This window comes from Xenopus laevis, chromosome 7L, assembly GCF_017654675.1.
Source record: "Xenopus laevis strain J_2021 chromosome 7L, Xenopus_laevis_v10.1, whole genome shotgun sequence".
Classification (NCBI taxonomy): domain Eukaryota; kingdom Metazoa; phylum Chordata; class Amphibia; order Anura; family Pipidae; genus Xenopus; species Xenopus laevis.
Window position 1 is genome coordinate 51,211,600 of NC_054383.1, and position 27,133 is coordinate 51,238,732.

Consider the following 27,133-nt stretch of genomic DNA (forward strand, 5'->3'; position numbering starts at 1 on the left):
CCTAAGATTGCTGTCACTGGAGAGTAATGTGAAAACAGTTTGTATTTTACGTTATATTTGCTCCATAAATCTAGCATGAAAGTGGTGGTCTTAAGCATTGGGACTTTAGGTGATATGACTTTAGGTAATATGATGCCTGGTTGAGGCTAAAACCATACGTTACAGTGATATGGTATACAGTAGTCTGTGAATTTTCTGCGTGTGCCCAGTGAGTATTAGGGGTCCAATGGGACCATACTAAGTACTGTCGAAGTTGGGCTGCCTCATAGTATTGTTGTAGTGATGGGACGCCTAAGCCTTCCTGAGTAGTGATGGGCGAATTTCTCCCATTTCGCTTCGCCGAAAAATTCACGAATTTCTCACAAAATGGCGAAAAATTTGCGGGAAAATCGTGAAATCAGAAACTTTCACGAAAAAATCATGAAATTCGGACGTTTTCACGAAAAACTCGTGACAATCAGACATTTTCACGAAAAATCCTGAAAATCGGAAATTGATGCCCGCGTCCAAGCTTATGCTGACGTTAAAGTCAATCGGCATCTGAATAGTGTTGATGCACGCCGACTTTTCGGACGCGCTTTCAAAAAATTCTTGACGCTGGCAAAATTTTGCTGGTGAATTTTCACAGGAGATTCGCAAATTTGTTCGCCGGCTGTGAAACGCGGAAATTCACTGCGAATTTGTGCCAGGCGAATTTATTTGCCCATCACTATTCCTGAGTAACAGGCATATTCAAAGCATGTTTGCTGATTCTATTTTTCTTTCCTCCCCATATAAAATCATAAATTGCTGCTCGCATTTCCTGGAAGAATGTCTGTGGTATTTGTACTGGAACGTTTCAAATAAGTTTAAGAATTTGGGGAGAACATTAATTTTAACTGCAGCAATTTTACCAAACCGTGATATTGAATAAGAGTTCCATTTGTGCAAAGAAGTCTTAGTTTTTTAGGCTAGTGGGACAACATTTTTGTAAAAAGACTTTCATAAGTGGGTATCATTTTTGTACCCAGATAAGAGATATAGGCTGTCCTTCAATTATATTTATGACATGGACTTAAAGCCGCTATTAATTGGTAGGTAACAGTATTGGTAGAGCCTCTGTTTTAGACAAATTCAATTTATACCCTGGTAACATGCCATAGTGGTCTACAAGTTTATGAAGTGCTGGAAGGGAGGTATGAGGGGAGGTCAGAGTTAGGAAAACATCATCAGCATAAGATGCTACTTTGTACTGGGATGTTCCCACTATAACTCCTCTTATATTCAGGTAATTTCTGATGTTTGCTGCTAATGATTTTATGCTATCTCATATAATAGGGGTGAAAGGGGGCATCCCTGCCTCATGCCATTAAGGATAAATATTGGTGTCCTAGATTGAGTAGGTAGTTTCAGGTAGGTGCTAGGGGTAATATAAAGTGCTTTCAATGCAATCATGTATGGGCCTGAGAGGTTAAAATGTGTAAGTAGAATAAACATATATGACTAATCTGAGCTTCGCACTCCATGGCTAAACACTACAATCAAAGTGCTACTGATCTGGCCAAATTAACTACAGACATAGAGAAAAAGAAGAGAGATTGATCAATGCACAATCCCTGGTCCCCAATCTATGCAGATGCATGTATTTACAAAGACAGGGGTTTTTTAGTTAGTGGCTTATCAATTTTATGATCATAATTTTGTAACTAAAAAACCCCTGTCTTTGTAAATACATGCATCTGCATAGATTACTTATGTGACAGGGGACTAGGGAATGTGCATTGATCGATATCTCTTCTTTTTCTCTATGTCTTTGGTTTATAAGTTTAACTATTTATCACAATAATCAGCACTTTTATGATTGTTCTTTGCATTAATTTTACTGCATGCCTGCATTTAGTTTATTTTGATAAATCATTTTGTTTGCCATTTGCAATTGCAAGAGCAGTGAAAGATAAATAGTCCCCTAGCAACTCACTCTTCTCAATAATGGATATATTTTCACTCTAATAACTGTCATTAGTGTCTGTTTATTCCCTTTTATTTGATGAGAACAAATATGTTACAGAGTTTCATAATTGTCAGTAATATTGCTTAAATTACTAGGAAAATTAAACACATTAAACATGACACCACGTTTAACTGATAGATTCTTTACAAAAGATTCAATTCAGGGTCATGTTTATATTGGAATTTGAGATTATAAATGCAAGTGTGGGTCATTATCTCCCTAATGACATGAAGATATTGCATCTTCATTACATCATTTATTGTATCAGCATTAATACAAACACAAAAAAACATAAACATACATTCTTACAGTTTCAGCATTCCATTATATAGCTTTAAATGATAATTATTCTTTGCCCCCAGCATGTAAGTTACCTTGCAAAAGGAGTATATCTATAGGTTATTGATATTTATAGACTTTAACATAGGCTCAGAGGTTCTCTGAAATAGGGTGCAACTGGGCTCATTACATAATTATGCCTCTTTATAGGTCCCTGGTAAGGCCTCATCTGGAGTATGCAGTGCAGTTTTGGACTCCAGTCCTTAAGAGGGATATAAATGAGCTGGAGAGAGTGCAGAGAAGTGCAACTAAATTGGTTAGAGGGTTGGAAGACTTAAATTATGTGGGTAGACTGTCAAGGTTGGGGTTGTTTTCTTTGGAAAATGTGCTTGCGAGGGGACATGATAACACTTTACAAGTACATTAGAGGACATTATAGACAAATAGCAGGGGACCTTTTTACCCATAAAGTGGATCACCGTACCAGAGGCCACCTCTTTAGACTAGAAGAAAAGAACTTTCATTTGAAGCAACGTAGGGGGTTCTTCACAGTCAGGACAGTGAGGTTGTGGAATGCACTGCCGGGTGATGTTGTGATGGCTGATTCAATTAATGCCTTTAAGAATGGCTTGGATGATTTTTTGGACAGACATAATATCAAAGGCTATTGTGATACTAAGCTCTATAGTTAGTATAGGTATGGGTATATAGAATTTAATTAAAAGTAGGGAGGGTTATGTGTATGGATGCTGGGTTTTCATTTGGAGGGGTTGAACTTGATGGACTTTGTCTTTTTTCAACCGAATTTAACTATGTAACTATGTAACTATTAATGTCCTGATAGCCCCGACAGGTAGGATTATGTTCATGACATGCCAATAGTGATGGGCGAATTTATTCGCCAGGCGCGAATTCGCGGCGAATTTGCGCGATTCGCCGCCAGCGAATAAATTCGCGAAACTCCCGCGAAAATTCGGCGTCAAAAACGGGCGCCGGCGTCAAAAACGAGACGCCGGCGCCGTTTCGCGAATTTTTCGCCGTTTCGCGAATTTCGCGCGAAATTCGCGAATTTTCCGGCGAAGCGAAACGGCGCAAATTCGCCCATCACTACATGCCAAGTGTTACATCTATGGGGTCATCGTAAGGATAACAATAGTGTGCCTACTGTATTGGGGATGGCACTCGTGTCTGGGGCATGGCACGAGTGCTAACATTTCTTAAGTGCTAAAATTTCACAAGTGCTTAGAAATGAAACAAGGCAGTTGGACAGGGCATTGGCAAGGCAAAAGGAACCGGATTCCCCTGCAATCAACAGTGAACCATCTGGGATAAGAAGAAAACAGATTTGCTTGTACCTGCTAGTTTGTTACTTCTTACTCCAAACATGCTTTATCCTGCATTTCTCCTCCTTTCACTCTCATGCTTCATAAAACATTTTTCACTACCTCCTCCGGCAAATTCCACTTCTATACAAAACTCAGCCTCTCTTCTTTCCTCTCCTTCCCTCTCCACACATGAAGTTTATAAAGTACTCTGTTTAGCTATTCCACAAAACTCCTCTTTTTCATACAAACTAAGGACTTATTAATCCCACTCTCACTTAGTCTTTCTTTCCTTTCTATTACTGGCAGCTGGGGACATTTCCCCAAACTCTGGCCCTTACCCCATCCCAGTTATAACACGGCCACAAGCTCCTTCTCTCCGGAGCAAATTCAAACAGTACAGAACTCTTACTCCTATACCCAAAAACCCAGTTAATCTTTCATGTGCTCTCTGGAATGCCAGATCTGTCTGCAACAAACTCACCGCTATACATGACCATTTCATTGCAAATTCCTTTAACCTACTCGCACTCACTGAAACCTGGCTTTCTCCTACTGACACCGCCTCACCTGCTGCCCTGTCCTATGGGGGTCTACACCTTACTCATACTCCCAGACCTGGTAACAGACCTGGCGGTGGGGTAGGTTTGTTTCTCTCTCCCCGCTGTACTTTTAAAGTTCTTCCACCTGTTCCCTCTTTATCATTCTCCTCATTTGAGGCTCACTGCATTAGGCTCTTTTCTCCTGTTTCACTCTGCATTGCTGTTATTTATCGACCACCAGGACCAACTGCACAATTTCTGGACAACTTTGCTGCCTGGCTTCCTTACTTTCTTTCATCTAACATCCCATCCATCATATTAGGTGACTTTAATATACCCGTTAACAACATTAACAACTCTTCTGTCTCTAAACTTCTTTCACTAACCTCCTCCCTAGGCTTATCTTTGCGCTCAGACTCCCCCTCTCACTCCAGTGGTAATGCTCTGGATCTCATATTTACCAGACTCTGTTCAACCACCAATTTTACTAACTCACTATTTCCCCTCTCTGATCACAATATGCTCACATTTCAACTCTCACTAACTCCCTCCTCACCCCCTGCTATTCCCCAAACACGTACTTACCGTGACTTGCAAGCTGTAGACGTGTCACATCTCTCTTCTGCCTTTGACTCTCTTCACTCTAATATCTCAGCCATCTCATGTCCTAATGTGGCTACCTCTGTCTACTATAGTACTCTCACCACTGCCCTAAATGAGCTTGCTCCTATAAAAACCAAACGTTCTAGACCCAAACCACTTCAACCTTGGTATACTGCTCATACAAAAGCGCTCCAAAGACATTCACGTGCACTTGAGCGTCGCTGGTGCAAATCCCGTTCAGAATCAGACTTTTGGAGCTACAAATCTGCCCTGCGCTCCTTTAACACCAGCCTCTTCCAAGCCAAACAAACATACTTTACTTCACTCATTAACTCCCTTTCTAAAAAACCAGCACAACTTTTCTCCACCTTCAACACTCTCCATTCCCCTTCTCCACCCCCTCCATGCACATCTGTCTCTGCTCAAGATATTGCTGAGCACTACCTTAACGCTACCTTAAATTAAACCTCTCTAAAACTGAAATGGTTCTCTTTCCTCCAACTAACACCACTAGCATCCCCGAAGTATCCATCATAGTTAACAATTCCACTATCACCCCCTCTCCCCAGGCCCGGTGCCTTGGGGTTATCCTAGATTCTGCCCTGTCATTCACTCCTCATATCCAGTCACTTATTAAATCATGTCACTTTCATATCCAAAATACGATCATTTATCACCCAAGATGCTGCCAAAATTCTTATTCACTCTCTCATCATATCGCGTCTAGACTACTGTAACTCTCTTTTAATTGGCCTCCCCCTCCAGAGACTGTCACCTCTCCAGTCCATAATGAACACTGCTGCGAGGCTCATACACCTCAGCAACCGCTCCTCCTCTGCCTTGCCATTCTGCCAATCCCTGCACTGGCTTCCATTACCTTTCAGAATCAAATTCAAATTAATGACACTGACTTTCAAAGCACTTCATAACTCTGCCCCACCCTACATCTCTGAACTCATCTCTATATACTCACCCACTCGCCTACTACGCTCCTCTACTGACCTACTACTCAACTCTTCTCTCATTACTTCCTCACATGCTCGCATACAAGACTTTGCAAGGGCTGCACCCCTCCTCTGGAACGCTCTCCCACGGTCTGTCCGACTTTCTCCCAACCTTTCTGCTTTCAAGAAATCTCTGAAAACGCACTTCTTTCGAGAAGCCTACCCTCACTCTGCTTAACTACCAAACGCAACACCACATACAATACCACATTTCTGACCCACTTAATTCGATCTTGCCCACTCCCACACCTTGTGTATTACTCCCTTCCCTTTAGACTGTATGCCTATGCATAGGGCCTTCCTCACCTTTCTGTACCTATATTGATTGTGATGTTTGTTACTCCATATATTCTATGTTTGTAATTCATGTGATGTAGTTGTATAATCACATCTAATTTACAGTGCTACGCAATATGTTGGCGCTATATAAATACATGTTATTAATAATAATAATAATAATAATACTGACAGCCACTTCCCATTTATGTGAATTAAAAAAAGCACAGTCTATGCAGCCACTGCCAACCCAGGAACTCCGATCTTTGCATTCCATTGATCCCTCCAATACTGCCCTGGCAACTTTCCTCCTGCTCAGATGCAGGTGCGGGTAGGGGAATATTAGTGTAGAGAATGCTTGTGTGCTTTCCTACCCAAAAGAGCTAAACTTTCTATTTAAATAAAGGGAAATGTATCTTGTAAAATAACTTGCAAAGAATGGTTTGGTCATTGTATCAGATCAGTCATAACTATACAAGACATGGTAATGAGTGCATTAGCCACCAGTACCCATCATATATATTAGGGGTAGAGGAAAGAGCCCTTTAAAAGCATTCAATTGAAAGTCTGAAGTAAATCTTTCTAATATGTATGATAGATGGGTTGAAGGTGAAGTTTGAGTGTTCAATAGAAGAAAGGCAGTAATAAACATCTTGTAAGTGTTTTTATAGACATTTTAACAAACTGTTCTCTAATTTTATACTGCTTTCCTTATGTGGTATTAATAGTTTGTAATGAAATAAAAATGATCACTTTAAGAACAATTGGCATCAAACATTGCTTGTATTAACTATTCTGCATTGCAGATAAATGATTGATGTATCATTTATGTACATTTTGTCACAATTATGCAAAGCATACTTTTAAGCGCACAAATATTACATGTTTTATGTTATTTTTTACCAGGTGCAAAGAGGGCTATCAAGGTGTGCGTTGTGACCAATTTTTGCCGAAAACAGATTCCGTTCTTTCTGATCCAAGTAGGTGTATATTTGTTGTTAAACCTGCTAAAAAAGTAGCTATGCATTGTTATTTAACTTCCCTTTGTGGTATTTGTGTCAAAATATTATGTTAGTCTATATCATGTATGTATGGAATGTCCTGCAGGTTTAGCCCTTCCATTCCATCCAGAAATTAATTATTTTTTAATAATGAGCATACATTTTTTTAATAGTTGACACATTTATAATAGTCTTGTTTTTTTAAATCATGTGCTTTTATAATTCCTAAGACAATGAGAAATAAAACCTTCATACTTATGTTTTTACCAGCAGGATTTTATAATTAATTTAAGGCACATGGGAAGATTGGTTTTGATTTAGGTCAGATGACAATACAAAACTATCTGTTAACACATACATATTTAAAACTGGACTTTTAAGGAGGTGAGATTTTTATTTCAGTGTAAATAGGCAGTTTTCTAGTCAGCCAGCAGGTGGAACCAACCATACAAGCTGGACACTTCCTCTTTTGGCCAAGCATGGTGAGCAGCCAAGCAGGATCGTGAGAAGGACTGTACACAGACAGGACTAGAAGTTGGTGTGGACAATCACCTCAGAGGTTGTAAGCTAGTTGAGGTTATAAGGGCAGTTCTAGATCCTGATGAGGAGGTAGTGGTGTTAGTACCCTGAGCGACTGTGCACGAGATAGGGACTGAGCTTTCAGGTGTAGAATTGTTGATAACCTATGGGCTGTATTGTGATGGCTGGGAGAAGTGTGTGCACTGTATGTGGACACAGCAGAGAAGGGGGAGTATTGGAAAAGGAGAAGTGACCCCTTTAACAGCTAATGGCACTCTGTTAGTGTTAATCCACATGACAATGGCATTGGTGGCTTTGTGAAAGGAAAACTGTGAAGGTGTGAAAGAACCGTGACAAGAGTATTTGTTTTATTCTGTTTGTATGTTAACTGAGAAGAAGCTGACATTGGGTCATTTCTACTTGGCTTGCCCATGCCATCCCCTGTGTGGAGATGATTTCAAAAAAGTCTCCCTGGTTCAGTGCATTGTAATGTGAGATGTCCATGTTACACTGTAGAGGCCATCCAACTTTCATTACCTTTGGGGAATTCTACCAGATACGGGTAGCAAGCTTACAGACTTATCTATTGAAAAATCAGGACTTGTGTAGGAAATTTAAAACTTAAATAATTCCTAAATCAGACAGGCTTTATGGCTTGCATTACCTTATGTTAAACAACTGACTTAACTATCAGTGGTTGTGCTAATGGAGATTGCTGTCTATTGAAAGCTGACTCATACAGCCTGCCATGATTAATAATTGTTCAGGATCCTCAAGTTGTCATGGAAGCATCAATATGTTATAAACACGAATAAGGTAAATACACACTAAAGCTAGTATTTGATGATGACGACTCAATCAATTTGAGTTTTTGGGTTATTAACCCCGAAGTTGCTGATTCAAGTTTTTTCCATTCAAGTTTTTTGTTAAATTAGAAACCATAGAGTTCATTCGAGTTCATTCGCATTATTAAAAAACTCTAAAATTTGACCTTTGATAAATAATCCCCTTAGTGTTCTGCTGGTGGTATAGTCTACTAAGGTGCTAGGTGACTAACAGGGTATGTGATCAGACCCCTATGATAATGTAACCTCTCCTGCCAAATAGCTTTCTTGTTGGCACCTCAAATGCTCACATTTCAGTGCAATTAGATGGGCTATCTGTATTTGGGCTATATGTATTTCTTTTTGTGTACCATATGAATATTTGGTGGCAAATTTTTTTTATAGTTGTGCAGATTTTAATCACATTATTTATGTATTTATGCAGGCATTTCCAGCATAAAGCTAAACCATATTTGAACACTTGACAAATTAAAAAGGCCAAATCATAAAACTCCACTTTGGAAATTTTACCCAATGTTATCCAGCAGCAATAGTTGCACCAGTACAACCAGTAATGCCTAACTTTTCTTTCACCCCCAATTGTAGATAGATACCTAGATGTGTCCTTATCACTTTAATATACAAGACCAGCACATATAGTCTATGTACTGCAGCCACTTTTAAATCCAATTAGAAATAAAACTGGTACCGAGCTCACCACATCCATTGTATTCAATTAAATCAGTGTTTATTGACATCCAAACAGTTTGAACTGTTTTACAAGATTCATATTAAATAAAACCAATCCATCTAAAATATTATAAAATATAAATATATTATTTATATGTAACCTTTCAAATAGCTTTCTCCTAAAGTCAAACTTAAATGTGTATAGTTTGCAGATTAAAAATGCATTCTTATTATGCATGTTTAATAAATTGAGAGACTTGAGATAAAAGACATGTTTGGAACCATAATTTAATTGTGGAGTTAAGAAACAATGTTTTATTACTAGGGGATCTGGTTCCTATACTATATACAGTATAATATACATACTATACTACATAGTTATGTATATATCTAAGTTGGAAAATTCTAAAAGGAAGGTGCTGCAACAAACCCTAAAATTACTGCCATGTTCAGGTTGGTAGTAGCTTTAGGCTTCCCCAGCATCAATAGGCAGACTTGCACATGATTCAGCAGAGGCAATTGTGCTTTTTGCAATTATATGAAAGTGTTTGGACAATTAATAAATTGTACATCAATAGGAGCAACACCAGGGATCTGTGCAAAAATGATGCTTTTCCCTTGATGGCCCTGTCTACAGAAGAAACCACTTTATAAGCTCTTCAGACTGTGCCTAGAGTTGTAAAGTGTGATACCCACAATAACTGCAAAATCTTTCTTAGTTTAAGAGATCCATCACATTTTCTTTTAGTACATCTTTTTAGTAGAACTGGGAAATGCAATTACATATATGGATTGTAAACCTCATTTGCTAATTATCTTCCCAGTTCTAGATTTATTAAAACAACCTGCAAAGTGGAAACACCTGCATGGGTCCTACTGTTTTGCACAATTTAGTATTATTGGTAAACATAGCAGGGTTCATTTACTAATGCAGTGCAGTATGCAAAGATCATAAATCACATGCGAATTGCCATTGACATGCAATATTTTCCCCCGACTTGCAGAATAATTGATTGTTTACATAAATTGAATACACCATGAGCAATATAGATACAAATTAGCTTTGTTTTAGTAAATTGCACTCAAGTTGAAGTAAATATCACTCCACTGCTTTTTTATTTAAATGGCATCCCTTCTGGCCTCAGCATCAGAAACCCTTACCAAGAGTATCTGCCAGTACAACTGCTTTAGGGACAGAATTCCACAACTGTCAATGTAAAACACCTTTTTGCATTTTAAAATGAAACCTCATTTCTTTGCATGTGAATTAATACCCTTGCATCTACTGAAGACAACTTTTGAATAATTCATCAGGTAATATTATTGTATAGTCCCTTATATAGTTATACATAGTTATCATATCCTCCCTGAAATCCATCTTCTCCAGTGTGAATAATAACCAACTTTGCCTGCCTTTCCTCATAACTGAGTGCTTCCATACCCTTTACCACCAAAATCACTCTTTTTTGTACTTTCTATATTTTGATAATATATTTTTAAGCAATGAAGACCAAAACAACACTACAAATTAAATATGGGGTCTTACCAGTGCATGGCAATTATCTCAGTTAGATCCCCTTTAATATAGGGCAATACCTTGTTGGTCCTAGAATTGCTTGCTAGATGCTGCAGCTAAATGTATTATCCACAAGTACCCCAGGGTCCTAGCCATCAATGATTTGTTTAATTTAGTGCTATTACAGGTGACCTGTCACTTGAACAAATTATTCCAAATCCTAATTTATCAAGTTAGTCAAGCAAAATGAACTTTAATTACACTATATAAATTATTTGAATCTTGTTTCCTTCCGTCTGGGAATTCATAATTATAGCAAGCAGGCAGGAGCCATTTTGTGGAAACTGTTATTAACCTTTTACCTGCCAAGAACATAGGTACTACGTTCTTGCAGGGGAAAGCCCTAACCTACGTTCTTGGCTGTAAAGGGCTCCTCTCTGCATCTGCGGCGATTGCCACTTCAGCAGAGGGTTTCCGGTGTCTCCCAACCACCTAGGCAATGAGCAGGGACACCGGAGGGGGAGGTCACGTGGGTCCTGTGACGCGATCGTCGCAGGACCCGCCTTCCATTATACAGACACGTGTCTGCTCTGTGCTGCGTCTTCTGCCTGCCTGCTCCAGCGCGATCAGGACTTCCTGCTGCGTGGACTCTGCTGTTTGCTTGACTGCCTAGGACCCTCCTGGACTTCAGAACGGTAGGTGGCCTTTATGTAATACTTATACACTTATTTACATACACATCCATGTACACAATACACATTTTACAAAGTTAGCTTTATTCTTTTTATTTTCAGGCTTTTTTTTTGCAATTTTATTTTTGTCAGAATGTGTAATTTACAAAAATATATGATTTTGGGGGTCTATGTGCAGTTAGGGGGTCTTGTGGCACAATACACAGTCACTGGTCTATGTTCACAGAAGGTGAAAAGACAATTGAAAGAGAATTGAAATACACAAATTTTTTGGGGGTCCGCACATGCCAGCTACTTTGGTATATCTATGCACATTGGGCATCAAACTGTTCATTAGACCCTTGGCGTCAATATTTAGGGTGTTTCACAATTGCATGTATGAAATTGGGTGAAATAAATACGACCAATTGCAATATTTTTATCGCTGCCTTTAGCGAAGATTTGCAGTAAGGTAGTTTGGAGTAGAAAGACATAATTACCCATTTTAGATTCGTCTGAATGTGTACTTTCCAAAAATATATGGTTTGGGGGGTCTATGTGCTGTTAGGAGGGTCTTTTGGCAAATAATACGCAGTCACAGGTCATTCTTCACAGAAGGCGAAAAGACAGCGGAGAAAATTCAAATACACAAATTTTTGGGGGGTCCGCACATACCAGCTGCTTTCGTATATCTATGCACATTGGGCATCAAACTGTTCAGTAGACCCTTTGCGTCAATATTTAGGGTGTTTTACAATTGTATGTAACAAATTGGGTGAGATAAATGCGACCAATTGCAATATTTTTATACAATTTTCAGAAATGTCATAAAAATTGCTGCCTTTAGCGAAGCTTTGCAGTAAGGTAGTTTGGAGTAGAAAGACATAATTACCCATTTTAGATTCGTCAGAATGTGTACTTTCCAAACATACATGGTTTTGGGGGTCTATGTGCTGTTAGGAGGGTCTTTTGGCAAATAATACGCAGTCACAAGTCATTCTTCTCAGAAGGTGAAAAGACAGCAGAGAAAATTCAAATACACAAATTTTTTGGGGGTCCGCACATACCAGCTGCTTTGGTATATCTATGCACATTGGGCATCAAACTGTTCAGTAGACCCTTCGCGTCAATATTTAGGGTGTTTTACAATTGCATGTAACAAATTGGGTGAGATAAATGCAGCCAATTGCAATATTTTTAGAAAATTTTCAGAAATGTCATGAAAACCGCTGCCTTTAGCGAAGCTTTGCAGTAAGGTAGTTTGGAGTAGAAAGACATAATTGTCCCTGGTCACATGACCAGGAACAGCTGGGAAATTGACAAAATGTCTAGCCCCATGTCAGATTTCAAAATTAAATATAAAAAAATCTGTTTGCTCATTTGAGAAATGGATTTCAGTGCAGAATTCTGCTGCAGTAGCACTAGTAACTGATGTGTTTTGAAAAAAACATGTTTTCCGATGACAAGATCCCTTTAAAATACACTAGATATAGACACAAAATGTAATATTCAACAAAATAAATAACACACGGTTACTGGGATTAAAACTTTGAATGCCAAGTACGTTTAGGAATCATGATTGTGTGAACAGGCTGGCTTCATGCCAAGCACATCTACATAAAAAAAATTAAATGTTTATTAAATTTGTTAATTTAACATGGCAGAACTAGTAGGAGAGGATATTCATGGAGGACATTTCATCAGATCGGGGTTGATCCTAAATTATGTTATTGATTCAACATGTTAAACTGTTAAAAAGATATGAAAGTAAGACAATAAAACTTTAACAGATGTCTTCTTATTTATTTATTGTACTTAATATACTCTAATAAACACAAACCAAGTGCTGATTCTAACGTAGCTTTATAAATGCCTGTTCTTTGTTTTAACTAGTGTTAATGATAGTAATTTTCAGTTATCAGTAGACCTGTAAAGAAGGTGAATCACAGAAGTTTGCAAAACATAATGGAAATTGGAGTTTTGGCTGGAGGGAACTGGCTACTTCAACACTTTCAAAGGAACATGAAGACAGAACGAACCAGTACTACGAGTAAAAGAAAGGGCAGACAGACTTCTTTTAAGCTTGGTTTTAGAATGTCACAATATGATTTGTGGGATGGTAGGTCAATATATCTCAGATTAAAGCTCAGCAACTTTAAAAATGCCTGGATTGATGCTTTGTCCTTTACCACAATGTGCTGCTGCAGTTCTATGATGCTATGGAATGGTGAGATAGGAGGCATGTTCTGTTGGGGTAAATTGATGGCAGATTGCAGCTCAGCACCTTTGAAAACAAACTAGGTACATTGTGCTACAATTAGTCAAATAAAATGGGGGGCCATTTCGCAAACAGTAGATGAGAAGATGGTCTTTGAAAAAGTTTTGTTGCATTCTATGCCCAAATGAAATTTTTTTGTGAAAACATGATATAATAAATAAACATGATATAATATCTGAGATGGTCCCCGAAATATAGTATGCAGGAGCCAATGACATCCTTGTGGGCTTTTGTTTATCTGTTATACCATCTCTGAATGCATAAAAAATACTTAAAAAATTGAATGAACTAACTTTTTTCTTTATTATGAGATTAACATATTAGTGGGAATTGCATATTTTGGAAGAATTACAGACCATTTTTCTTATAATGGCCCCCAGTAGCTACTTTTTACTATAATAATGCTGTCAGTTTTTACATTTTTACAAAAGCTCTGTAGTGGTAAAACTTTTTAAAGACCACCTATTGAAGTTACGTGTAGAGTAGTTAACACTGTTTTATCCTTTTAAACCAAAGATGAAAGTAGAAGAAATTGTCATCTGGACAACAGAATAACAGCAAAAGTCCTGGCGAGAAGGAAATATTCTAAAATATAACACTTTTTATAATTTCATAGCTAACATAATTGGTAGGCTGTCTCCTGGGTCCTGACATGAACTCAAATGCAGCTGTAGGCATTCGTAAAAGATGACTCTATCATGCCTCACTGCTTTGATTAAAACTAGATTAAATAACCATGAGCTTCTGAGACTAGATTTTTGAATAGCAGGGAAGATGAGCAAAGTGAATATGCTTTGCAGCCGTTCTCTACTCCTTATATTTAGTGGTGATTATTATAAATAGTTTTCTTATCTAATAATATGAATGAATGAAAAAGTGATCTGAATGATCTGAAAAGTACTTGCAAACACACAGAATTTTTATTTTAAAGTATTCTGTGTTATGTTAGATAGGTCATCATGTAATGAAGGACAATGTCAGTAGGGATGTCGCGGACTGTTCGCCGGCGAACTTGTTCGCGCAAACATCGGCTGTTCGCGTCCGCCGCAAGTTCGCGAACGTCGCGCGACGTTCGCCAATAGGCGTTCGCGTCAAAATCGTTCGACCATTCGATCGCTAAAATCGAAGGATTTTCGTTCGAATCGAACGATCGAAGCCATTGGATTGAATGAAATCATTCGATCGAATGGCTTCGATCGTTCGATTCGAACGAAAATCGTTCGATCGAACGATTAAAATCCTTCGATCGTTCGAATCGAACGATTTTCGGATGTTCGAAGTTCGCGAACTGTTCGCATTTTTTGCCGGTGTTCGCGAACGGCATTCGCGAACACATTATCGGCGGTTCGCTACATCCCTAAATGTCAGTATTGATTTTCAAATAGACAGTATGTTCAAGGATATCTGTAACTGTCTTTATAATAATCTGATGTACTGTATATCCAAAAGCTTAACATTGGACCTATGTAAAATCCAACTTATTCAAAACTACCCAATAATTTACAGTGGCAATAAGAGATTCTAGGGGCAATTTACAATGTCCCTTGACAGAAGTCCATGAGGGGTACAAGAGTGCTTCACCCCTTCTATCCAAGCACTGTATGCATGGGGCTGGTTGCAGGTCTTTGTGTTCCAAAATGGCAGTAATACATTTAGACAATATGGCAATATTTTGTAATTTGCACCCTGCTTTCCTGCTAATTAATGAGCTCTTTTGTGTTAACATAGCATTATAAATATCCACTATGGCAGTCTTGCCTCAGACTTGCAGAATATATAAACCTACATTGTGTAACAACTCAGGAACTAAATGCTATGACCCATATGATATTTTGATTTCTGCTATTTGGTATTGTGATTGAGACAACATGAATTCCCAATAGTCACTTTCCACTGACAGCTATTATAAATGCTGCAGCAGCTCACATGTAATGACTGACACCAGAAAAATTGTGTTTTTTAGGTATCAAGTAACCTGTCAGGACTGGCACTTCCCATGTGGAAAGTAATCCACAGCAATGCTTCTTATTTTGAACAATTCTATTCTTTACCTGTGATCAAATTATTAGATAAACCAAAGTGCTAACATGGTATAAAGTTTAATGGGTGAAAGGCTTAACTTACTGGTTTCTATTCTGGGTTTCTGTTATTCTAATATATTGATTTATTTCTCCATATGTACAGTGTGCTACAGTAGACCCCAATTTTTTTCAAAGTCAAAGTGCAATAGAGTAGATAGTTGAAATTTAGATTGTAAATTTTTTTGGGGGTGCCCTCCTTCCCTCTACATTTCCTAACATATGGCACCTAAACGATACAGTGGGCACATGAATAGGGCAAAATAACAACTATATTTTATTTTATGAAGCTTTCCCAGGCTTGTGTAGTGTAATGTATTTGCTGCTACATATTCGTCCATTGTACTTTAAATTGGCACCGTATGCAAATTAGGCATCGCTAGCATAACTTCACTTTGCTTGACGAATTAATGCTAGCGCAACTTTGCTACCTTTCGCATCCCTGAGCGCAACTTCAGATTTTAGTGAATTAGCTGCGCCCTGGCGAAACTTCGCCTGGCGAAGTGCGGTGAAGCCAACCCTGGCACAACTTCAAAGGTAAGTATATTTGCCCCATAGTATCTTTGTAGGGATGGGACACCAAGGCCCCCATTTCTGGTTGGGGTTGTCAGTTTTGCCCTAGATATCCTATGGTGTTTGTTTAACTTTAACTTTCCCCAGATAAATTTATGTAGGCCTGGATGTCCTTAAAGGCTCTGAGGGGGAATTGGTTAGCATCTTGAATAGGTATTAAAAACTTAGGAGACTTAATTTTCACTGCGGCTATCCTTCCCAACCAGGAGAGGGAGCAAGTGTACCATTATTGTACTGTAGTTTGGTTGATTAGTGGTACAGAGTTACAGTCAAATAGCTTAATATATGAAGGGGTGGTTTTTCTGCCTAGGTAGGTTATACAAATTGTTATCCAATTGTACTTGAATTGAGATTGTAAAATTCCTAAAGTCATTTGGGATAGTTGAACTGGCAGGGCTTCCATTTTGCTAAGATTGAACTTGTGTCCAGATAGTCTACTGTATTCCTCCAGTACTTTATGCAGAAATGGCAAAGTTAATAAAGGGTTAGTAATGGATAAAAGTACATCATCAGCGAACAGAGAAAGCTTGAACTGTTCCTGATGAACTTTTACCCCGGTGATATCTTTGTTGTTTCTAATCACCACTGCTAGAGGCTCTATACTGAGAGCATATAATAAAGTTGAAAGCCCATAGTCTTACTAAGTTGTCTTGCCCCCACACTCCCATTCCTCCCTGTCTCATACCATTGGAGGTCGCAATGGAGCTTGTCCTGGGAGCTTCAGATAAGTTACTGGGGTGCTATACAAGCTTTTCAGTGCTGCTAAATAGCGGGCAGATAGTGTTAGAGAAGGGCAAATAAAAAAGGCCAGCTTAAGCGATCAAACGCCTTTTCAGTGTCTAGGCTAAGTAGAAGCATTGGTTGTTTTTGCTTTTGGGCAATTTCTAAAAGATCAATTACCCTTCTTGTATTGTCCCACATCTGTCGACTCTGGATGAATTCCACCTAGTCTTAGTGTATTAGGTATGGGAGTGTGGGGGCAAGACCGTTAGCAAGGAAAAGTTTTAAATCTGAATTTAGTAAGACTATGGGCCTGTAGTTGGTACATAACATTGTATCCTTTCCCTTTTTAGGGATTAAAGCTAAGCATGAGGTAAGATCTGTGTTAGGGATAGGGGTTCCTTGAAGATATTTATTAAAGATCTCCATAAAAAGTGGCGAAAGTATGTGCAAGAAGTTCTTATATTATTTGTATAGGAACCCATCGGGTCCTGGGGTTTTAGAGTTGGGCATTGCCTTGAGTCTCTGCTATCTCTTCCGGAGTGATGGGGTTGTTAAGTATTTGTAGGTCTGATTCCGTAAAGTTTGCTTCTGTGAAAAAATGGGTAAGAGGATTTGGCTCTGATTATTTGTGAGTTGGTAATCGCAAGTCCAGGTTATAGAGCTTGTGATAGAAGTCATTAAATATTTGCCCTATGTGGTCGGGGTTATAGGTTAGCTGACCTGTTGGAGATTTGATAGCAGCTATTCTAATAGAGGGTTTTTGCTCCCTCAATTTTCTCACTAGGAGTGTATGCTGCTTGTCTCCTTTATCATCGTATTTTTGTTTTGTCCATATCATTGCTCAATCCTCTTATATTTTGCAGCCTTCATCTTACTCCTCAATAGTAAGATTTGTGTCAACAGAGTGTCAGAATGGAGAATGTTGTAGGAGCTGTCTAGTGTACATATAAATTGGCCCCTAATCGTAGCTTGTGAGCCTCCCAAAAAGTTAGCAGGGATTGTACTAAATTTATGTTTAGTTGGAAGTATTCTTTTAGTGCTGACTTAATTTGTTTAACTGTATATAGGTGATGGAGGATGGTCTCATTTAGCCGCCAATGTGGTTCTCAGCAGGGAAGTGAAGTAAGTTGTAGTGTGATATGTGAGTGATCTGACCATGCGATGGAAAGTATATCCGTGGAATAATGACATTTCAGACAGGGGTGTGAGATGAGAAAATAGTGGGTGAAGTTTGTGGGGATTAGAGTAGAATATACCTTTATATTGTTTCTCATTAGGAAGATTGATTCATCATGCATCAAATAGGGAGAATTGTCTTCTTAGCTGCCTGAATTTCTGAGAGATATTGTGGGACGTATGGTTCAGGGCTTGTTGTGAGTGATCCATATTTTGTAAGTAAGCCATATTGAAGTCGGCTCCGATTATTAGGTAGGGGTATAAAACATATAAATGTCTCTGTAAGATCCTGTGCAGAAATGCATTTTGCCTTTTGTTGGAAGAATATATGTTAAGCAAGCTAACTAGTATCCCTGTATAGGTAAGTATTCACAATTCACAATAAGGGGGCAATATTTATGGATAAATTTGGCCACTCCATCTTTCTTCTCTGTGTTGGAAGCATAGTGGGTAGTATTTGGAGCTTAATTTATGAGGTTTAGTTGCGTCAAAATGCATTTCTTGTATGAAAGCTATATCTGACCTCGAGAGCCTCAGTCCCTTTTTAAGTCAGGGATCTTTTGGTTATGCTATTTAAACCTTTAACATTCAGCAATACCAGCTTAATCAATGTTGAATATAAAGTGCTATAACACTATTCTGGTAAGAAAAGGATACTCTTGCAGGGCAAATCCACTGTCACCCATAAGTAACATCTCATCATTTACCAACAGATTGTATATATAAAATTGCAGACCTAGGGACTGACTACCAACCAGAGCACTGTCCTTTAACCCAGGTGTATTGTACATAATCTCTACAAAGTTCTACTTAAATACAGATACATGAAATAAGTAAATGTCAAGGCTGAAAATAGAATAAACAAAAACATGATTACTGTATGTACAGTAACTTCCAATAGGCTGATAACTGAGGGGCCTGCCTCCCAGGCAAAGAAAAAGTCTGGAACATGGTATTCCTGGCTCAGATAGTCCAGTCATTTATGAACTGATAAGAGCCTGTAGCTCTATATGTGGGGAGATAGGTGTCAAATGGAGTAACACAGGCCGATCTATCATCCTGCCAAGTGACCTTTGGTTAAATATTAGATCAGAGATTGAGTAATCTGTTGGGTGCTTTTACCCTTCTCTTATTGGAGGAAAGGGGCTTAATGTAAGCCTGGGTTCTTGTGGGGAGATTGGAACTCTTCTCCATTGAGGGGGTTAATGCTGGTTTAGCCGGAGAGTGCCGGGGTGAAGAGTTGGGGCTTTTGGACTGAAGCCCTGTGCTGTAAGTAGTGTGATTGATTTGAGCTCCTGTCTTTTGGCTGGAGTAACCGGTTATAAGTCAGCGAATATCTGCACTTTATGGTTATGAAATTCCACTGTTTGTATAGAGCGTGTTGTAGAGGCAATCGTTTCTTTGCCTTCATAATAATGAAAACATGCAATTATATATTGTGTTGGTTTATTATCGGGGGCATGGAGGCCAAATAGCTGTGGGCCCTATCCAGTTGCCAAAGATCTGAGGATGCTTGGGGCAAAGACCACAGAATAAATCTTGCAAGTATTTCACTATATCAGGGCCTGCCACGGATTCAGGTATACCTCTAAATCTCAAATTTTGCCTAAGTCCTCACAAGCATCTTTGAGATATGTTATTTCCTCTCTTAGTATTTAGTTTAAAACCTTGAATTGCTATACCCTAAAGCTGCTAAAAATCTGAACCTGAAAATACTCCATCTCAAACCTGTTAAGGTCATGTAGAAGTCAATGACAGATATCTCTGAAGTTGTTTCTCGACATCGTGAGCTGCACTGGATAATCAGATAAAATTGTGGTTTTTCAAATCGAGTTTTTGCTGCAACAATTGATAAAGTCAAGTTTTTGGAGCATCAATCATATGATTTTAATTGATGCTCAATTTTGTAGCAACGTTTTTTCAAGAATAATTAGTGATAAATTTGTTCAATTCGTGGATGGGAAGGTCGACTTTGCTTTAGTAAAAAAAAAGAAATGAATAAGAGTTTTTAACCCCCTAAGTACAGTACTTGCTCTACTCTGCTTCTTCTCAACATGTATAGAAGACCAAGTAGTATTAGGGGCATGTTCTTGCAGTTCAAGTGAATGGAGGGCGGACTCCCCAGTGTCACAACCTTGATATATGGTTGCTGTTCTCCTTAAGCTTCAAAATATAAGCACAGACATCAGTTTTTAAGCTGTAAAACATCAGTGTATACACTACAAGTAAGATTAATTAAACATTTAGATTTGAGAAAGTCTCAAAAAACAACCATGATTAGAATTTTTTTTCAAAACTTGAATTTTTGAGATTTATCAATTGAAAAACAATCTTAAATTCAAAAGAAAAGACTGGGAAACTAAAACCTGCTGATCTTCTGTAAATCTCAATGGGAGGTGTATTTTCAATGGTCAGTCTAATTTGTATAATTTGTTATATTCTTGAGTTTTTTTGAAACAATCACATTTTTCAAAATGATTGCAACAATGCAAAGCAATTTTTGTTGCACTTTTTTTACTTAACATAGTTGACTTTTCCCAGTTACGTTTTTTGTAAATTTGGTAGCAAAAGAGAAAACAATATCCCAATACCGTCCTGTCCACAGCTTTTACAAAACAAATGGCCATTTAATTGTAACTCACAATTTACAGAAGGACCTAGGCCTACTCGTATGCTTCTTCTTAAACTGTAAGGAGATTTATTGGGGGAGGGCAAGCATTTGTAGTTTAGGGAGGGGAGAGAAAGGGTTCTCCAGGGTCACTAGTTTTTAATATGAGTTTATTTTCCCTTTAAGTTGATTAAACACATTTCACATTTATCAGGCTTAAATATATATCTAGTTAGTATTTCTACAGTTTACATTCACTACAATAAAATAAAATATTTCTAGGAAAACTATGACAAAATTATTTTGCAAAAAGCAGGAAGTGATTCAAAAGTAAAGCATCTACTGTATTGTGCTTGACATGCTTAACAAATGGTGAGACCACAAAAATATATACTTATAAGGTAAAACTTCAAATAGAAAAGATTGAATTCAAGTTTTTACTATATGACAGAATGTAGCTGTACTATTATTGCAGTCCTTAGTGTTTCACCATTTCCCTTGTAGTATACAAAGTTCAAAATGGACCAGCACTCCAACTGCTTTGTCAAGTGATTATATTCACACATCACTTGTGTTTCCAAAGTTTCGGGCCTCATTGAAATAAAACCACTTGACAAAACAGTGGGAGTGCTGGTCCATTTTGAACTTTGTATACTACACTTTGACCAAGCACCCATCATTGAACAGCGTACGAGTGCAGGTACTTTTTTAATCATTATATATATATATATATATATATATATATATATATATATATATATATATATATATATATATATATATATATATATATATATATAGATAGATATATATATTGTGGGGATTTGCTCAATTGATGGCTGCAGTGCTTGCATAACATGAAGTGATCAGCAAGTGGAGTTTGTAAACAGGACTGGGCCTGCTCGTTTATTCAGCAAAATACCACAGTTCAAGTGTAAAATGAAAACAGCTTACTTCAGCATGGCATAAATCCAAACAGTCAGGAACTTTCAATGCCTCCTTACAAGCCCCAGTACCTCTCTCAATGAGTGTGGCTGGCTTGGTTTTAGGGAGCCTGATCTCTCCTCTCAGTGCTTCCCCCTTCTCACTGTTCTGAATTGTAACACTCCTTTTACCATTCAGTCAGCTGAACATGCTCCTGGCACAAAATCCGTAATGGACCTAGGAATGGAAGCTTCATCCCACCCAATGCTCTACAAAGCCTCCGGACTCCAGGACCCAGATCAGAAATTCAAAACAACTCAGAGAAAACCCATAAGCTGGTTTTCTCCCTATATCTATTCCCTGGAGCCCCTCACCATGTATAGGTAAGAAACCTAGGTGAAATATAGACACCATTTATAACTTTTCCAGCTGGTGTCTCACAATATATACAGTATATATATATATATATACAGTATATATATATATATATATATATATATATATATATATATATATATATATATATATATATATATATATTTATAGAGAGAGACAGAGAGAGACAGAGACAGAGAGACAGAGAGAGGATATAAATTAAAAGTAAAAATTGTAGCAACCATGACTAAAGAAGTAGATCAGTAGATCCTGTGACTGCAAGGGGCCCAGGGCCTCTGTGTGATATTTTCCCCAACTGCAGGTTCTATTCATTTTGCATATTGTTTTACCTTGCTTTTGTTAATATATTTGGTACATTTTGGAATAATGTGCATAAACACAACATTTTAAGGAACATAATTTATGTATATATTAGGCCAATGGCCGATGAGTCACTGCCTGATGGTGTAAATTTCCGACATGTGTGTTCACTGACAGGCACGGGATTGGTCTGTTAGCAGACACACAAAACAGATATTGGAGAGAAAGCACTAAAGTATTCATTTTCACAGAGATAACAGCTTTGTGTGTTCTCCAACAGGCTGATCCCATGCCTGTCAGTGAACACATGTAGGAGGTGCAGAAGGCAACGGTTCAGCTTTTCTCTTCTGGTATAAATATACAGTAGCAGTGGAGAAAACAACATGCCTGACATTGGCCTTAGCACCAGACCAGTTCTGTGCATATCAGTAAAAACAGGTAGGATAATAATAATAATTTGAATTGTTAGCACCCTTGGGCCAATGATAGATCATTTTCTTCAGGTTGTTTTCTCCACTGACGCATTCACACCAGGAGCAAAAACTTGATCTGATGCCTTCTGCACCTTGTCTGTACATGGGTTTGGCCTGTTAGTGAACACATAGATCTTATATTGGTGCGGAATCAGCTTTTCTTCACTGATGTAAATACTCCAGTGGAGAAAATAAGCTTCCTGTCATTAGCCTTAGCACCAGCACTAATCTGGTATATAATAAAATAGTTTTCTAAGGTTGGTGCAGATAATTTTACAAATTCCTGCCTTTTTTCTTTTTCATATAAAGATAATAAACATTCCAATGTAATACAGGTAACTGCATTTGAGACTATAGCCCCACTTCTGCACAGGTCTAGACTGAAGATAATATAGACTTTATGACCAAATGGCAATGGCAGGACTGTTAGCAAGCCAAAAATTACGACATAAGTCTTGAAATCCAATTTAGCTTTATGTTATGAAGATATAATGCATGTTGTTCACTCTGGAAAACATCTGTATTGAAGTAAACCACCGATATACTGTAATTTGTCCAAGGACATATATTCTGGTTGAATTTTAGAAAAATACAGATTCATAATATACTGTCATGTCACCTAATCATGCTTGACGACATAGTCTGTTTATATAAATATTTGCAGTCAGTTTATCCCGAATTTGTGTGGTTATGTGTATTAAACAATGGCATGGATGTTCCCATTTTGTAGAATGTTGTTAGCTAATAATGAGCATTTTATTTTTTAAACACCTCCAACTATTTACTAAAGGTTGCTAAGATACTTTGAATATACATAGAATCACAATTTAAGGCAAGTAGATGGACTTTCAATATAACAAGGAGATATAAATCTCAGTTTAATTTCAGATTTTTAGTAGATTATAGTATGGTTTTCATTCCATTTTTTTTTGGGGGGGGTTCTAAATTATAAGGTTGTTATATCTAACCTGTAATGCTCTCATTACATTGTTTGGGGGGGGGATTCTAAATGATAAGGTTTTTGTATCCACCTTGCAATGCTCTCATTGTCACTCTAAAGTTTTCCATCATATACTGAAAGACAGTTGTTCCATCATTTATTTATTAAATAAAAAATGTTCACATGCTTATTAAAATTTTGTAATTATTAAGAACATCTGACCTTTGCCCTCCAGCTACAGCTGAACTAATCCTAAATGGCAAATTTAATAACTCATTATTAATATTACTTGAATTTAATGTGTTCATGATAATTTCTACCTTAACTTCTTCTGTTCTTAAACGTATGCAACTTTGTACTTTTGTATGGACTTTGAACTTCTGGGTGACTCTGGGGTTTAATTATCCCATATAACGTTTTAATGCTATAATTCTCCCATTGCTGGTCTATGCTCCTCAAAAATATTCCATTCAGATGTTTATCCCCAGAGCAATGCTATAGGAAACTCATTGAAAGTGATGCCAGCTGTGAATATAAATATAAATTAGAGTCAATGGTATGCTTTGATTTACTGTACCACAATTTGAAAGTGTGTATAACTCTAATGTCCCTTTTTGTGCAATTTAAAATAATAAAAGCAATAATCTCTATTGAATATGGTAATTTTTGTAACCACCGTATCTGTTTTGCATTTGCAATCAAAACTGACAATACTGCTGTCTTAGACATCTGCAAAGATTCAAAAAGCATTTAAACAAGTCTTTGGTACCTGTTTTATAATTAAAGGGAATATTTTACCCAAAACTATTTTTTGCATAATGAAAGAAAATGCAATTCTAAACAAATTTCCAACTTCTTTTTACCTCCCTGAAACTTTTTTCTCACTGAATTGAATCTAGGCAATTTTTTGAAAACTTTAATTGTTTGATTAAAATAGAGTCTATTGGAGATGGCCTTCCTGTAATTCAGAGCTTTCTGGATAACGGGTTTCTGGAAGGGTGTGCGGGTATTTACACACCCTGTTCCCCCAGTAGTTATATCACTGCCTGAAGGTCTGCAGGGACAGACCTATCTTAAGAGATAACAATGTAAAAATCAATGATTGCTGATAAAGGGTCAACTCTCAATGTGGGCAAATAACCCTGTTATCTGTTGCTGCCAAACAACATACTAATTGCACATTCTGGTCAGACAGATATAATCAAGAAATATGTATAAAATATGAATGACTAGTGAAGGGATATTAGGCCTATTATAATGGTGGGTTTGGTCTCAAGATAATACGTGTGATAAACTGATTGGCTAGTGCTGGATTAAATGATTCTGCTGTGTTAGTTAAGGTAAAGCAGTCAGACAAGCAATGTAACTTCTGGTACATTTATTACAATATGGGAGGTAGGTCTGGCCTGCTTCGTCCTCCTATATTAAACAGGAAGAGGGAAACAGGAAATGGAATATAGATGTTAAGACAATGGCAAAAAAGCAGGAAAGCCCTTAACCAAAATTAGCCTGGATTGCACCAGGGAGAGAGTGAAATTATATACAGATTTGTGAAAAACTGATTTATTTATGTTTTTGCTTAGTTTTGTCAATGTTTTGGACATAAAAATGGCCAGTCGTGGGTGGCTGCTGTTTTCAAAGATGGGGTACAAAATCCTTAACCTTTAGAAAAAGTCTCACAAGCCTAATACTGTGCTAAGTGTTGGCATATCCCTTGAGAGAACATGTAAACTATACTGTGGCCGATCATTAGTCTTACTTACTGTTGATCAATCAAAACAAATTGTGAAATTGCTTACTATGGATTATTGTTCCAGTTATTCCAGATTTGTGAATTTTGCTCATAGCCTGTATAGTGAGATACCATAAAAATATGCCAATATAAATTTTCCACTGTACTAAGCGCAATTCAGTAGGGGGGGGCGGCACTTGGGGGGAACCAATATTCTGACACTTTAAAAATACTGTCAGTATCCAATAAATACACCTGGCTTAAACGAGAACTAAAGCTAAACTAAATATGTAGGCTAGAAATGTTGTACATTATGACTTGTGCTTCTGTACCAGCCCAAGGCAACCACAGCCCTTTAGCAGCAAAGATCTGTGTCTCCAAAGATGCCCCAGTAGCTCCCCATCTTCTTTTCTGCTAATACACTGCACATGATCTGTGCTGCTGTCACTTACAGAGCTCAGGGACCCACTCACAATACACAGTTCACATAGAATATAAATATCACAATATAAGGCTGATTAGTAATTAATATAGATAATTACTACATGGCAGCACAGAAACCAGTGCAACTAGCATCAGCATTTAATAATCAGCCCTGTAGCATCAGCTTATATTACAGACCAACATCATTTTCTGCTTGATAATTTGCGACAACCCCTAAGCTTAGCTTCTCAACAGCTGCTCAAAACCCACTGTGCATGTGAGTGTCACAGACACTTTCCAAGTTGGTGACCCCATGTGACAAGTTCGAAGTCCTGGATCTTTGCTGCTATTGAGAAGCTGAAACTTTAGGCTGGTGCAATTAATTCATTATATAAAATATGGCATTTTTAGCCATATTAATTTCTGTGGTATAGTCCTCCTTTAAGCACATATATTTTGTGGCAAGCACTAATCTGCAGCATAGCATACTTTGGATTGCACTGGTTTCCTATTAGTCATATGGATTTAAAGGTCTAATTTACAATGTTATGGGGGTCATTTATAAAGTTTGTGTAATAATATTACCTGTGCGGCGGGGTTGCCCGCCACACCATCGGCGGGGATGCCCGCCGTGTGGTTCCGTGGCACCGGATCCAGCACCATCTTGAGTTCTAGGGCGCGCACGGCATGCCTGCGCGCGGCATGCCTGCGCGCCTCTTAAAGGTACAGGCGCGCTGGCGTGATTACGCCAGCGCGCATTGGCGCACGTTTTGGCGTGAAATTTGAAGGTATTTATGGCCCATTCATACTCCCAGCCAGTGCCCGTGATATACAGTAACTTGTTTCTAGTGGTTCCTGAGCCTTGTGCGTCTGATCTGTTCTGTATCTAGTCTGTTTGATTACCCGTGTTTGACCCAGCCTGTTCCTGACTATTCTGCATTCTGTATCCTGACCCTAGCCTGCCTGACGATTCTTGATATCTGCCTGCCTCGACCTTGCCTGTCTGACGATTCTCTTGCCTGCTCCATTTGTACCGTGACCTTCAGCCCAAAAGACTCTGCTAACAGCCGTGCCCCTTTGCCAGCCAGAACATCTCGCCTTGCACCTCTTGTTAAGTCCAGGTGGCACCCAAGTAAGCTGAGGGCTCCTCCCGAAGCCCAACGGTGGTCACACTACTGGTGAAGCCGAGCCGAGACCAGGGTGCTTGGCACTTGTTCTGGTATTGGGTGCCGGTCGTGACATTATCACGGGCCCTGGAGGACGAAAGTCACG

The 27,133-nt window shown here is 38.2% G+C and overlaps 1 protein-coding gene across 1 annotated transcript in view; it reads left to right on the forward strand.

Annotated features, from left to right (window-relative positions):
• LOC108695799 (pro-neuregulin-3, membrane-bound isoform) overlaps positions 1 to 27,133 on the forward strand; it is a 635,203-nt gene that overhangs the window by 465,307 nt on the left and 142,763 nt on the right. The window contains exon 3 of the mRNA XM_041568953.1: positions 6,923 to 6,996. Coding sequence (XP_041424887.1) covers positions 6,923 to 6,996 — 74 coding nt within the window. The remainder of the gene's footprint in view (positions 1 to 6,922; positions 6,997 to 27,133) is intronic.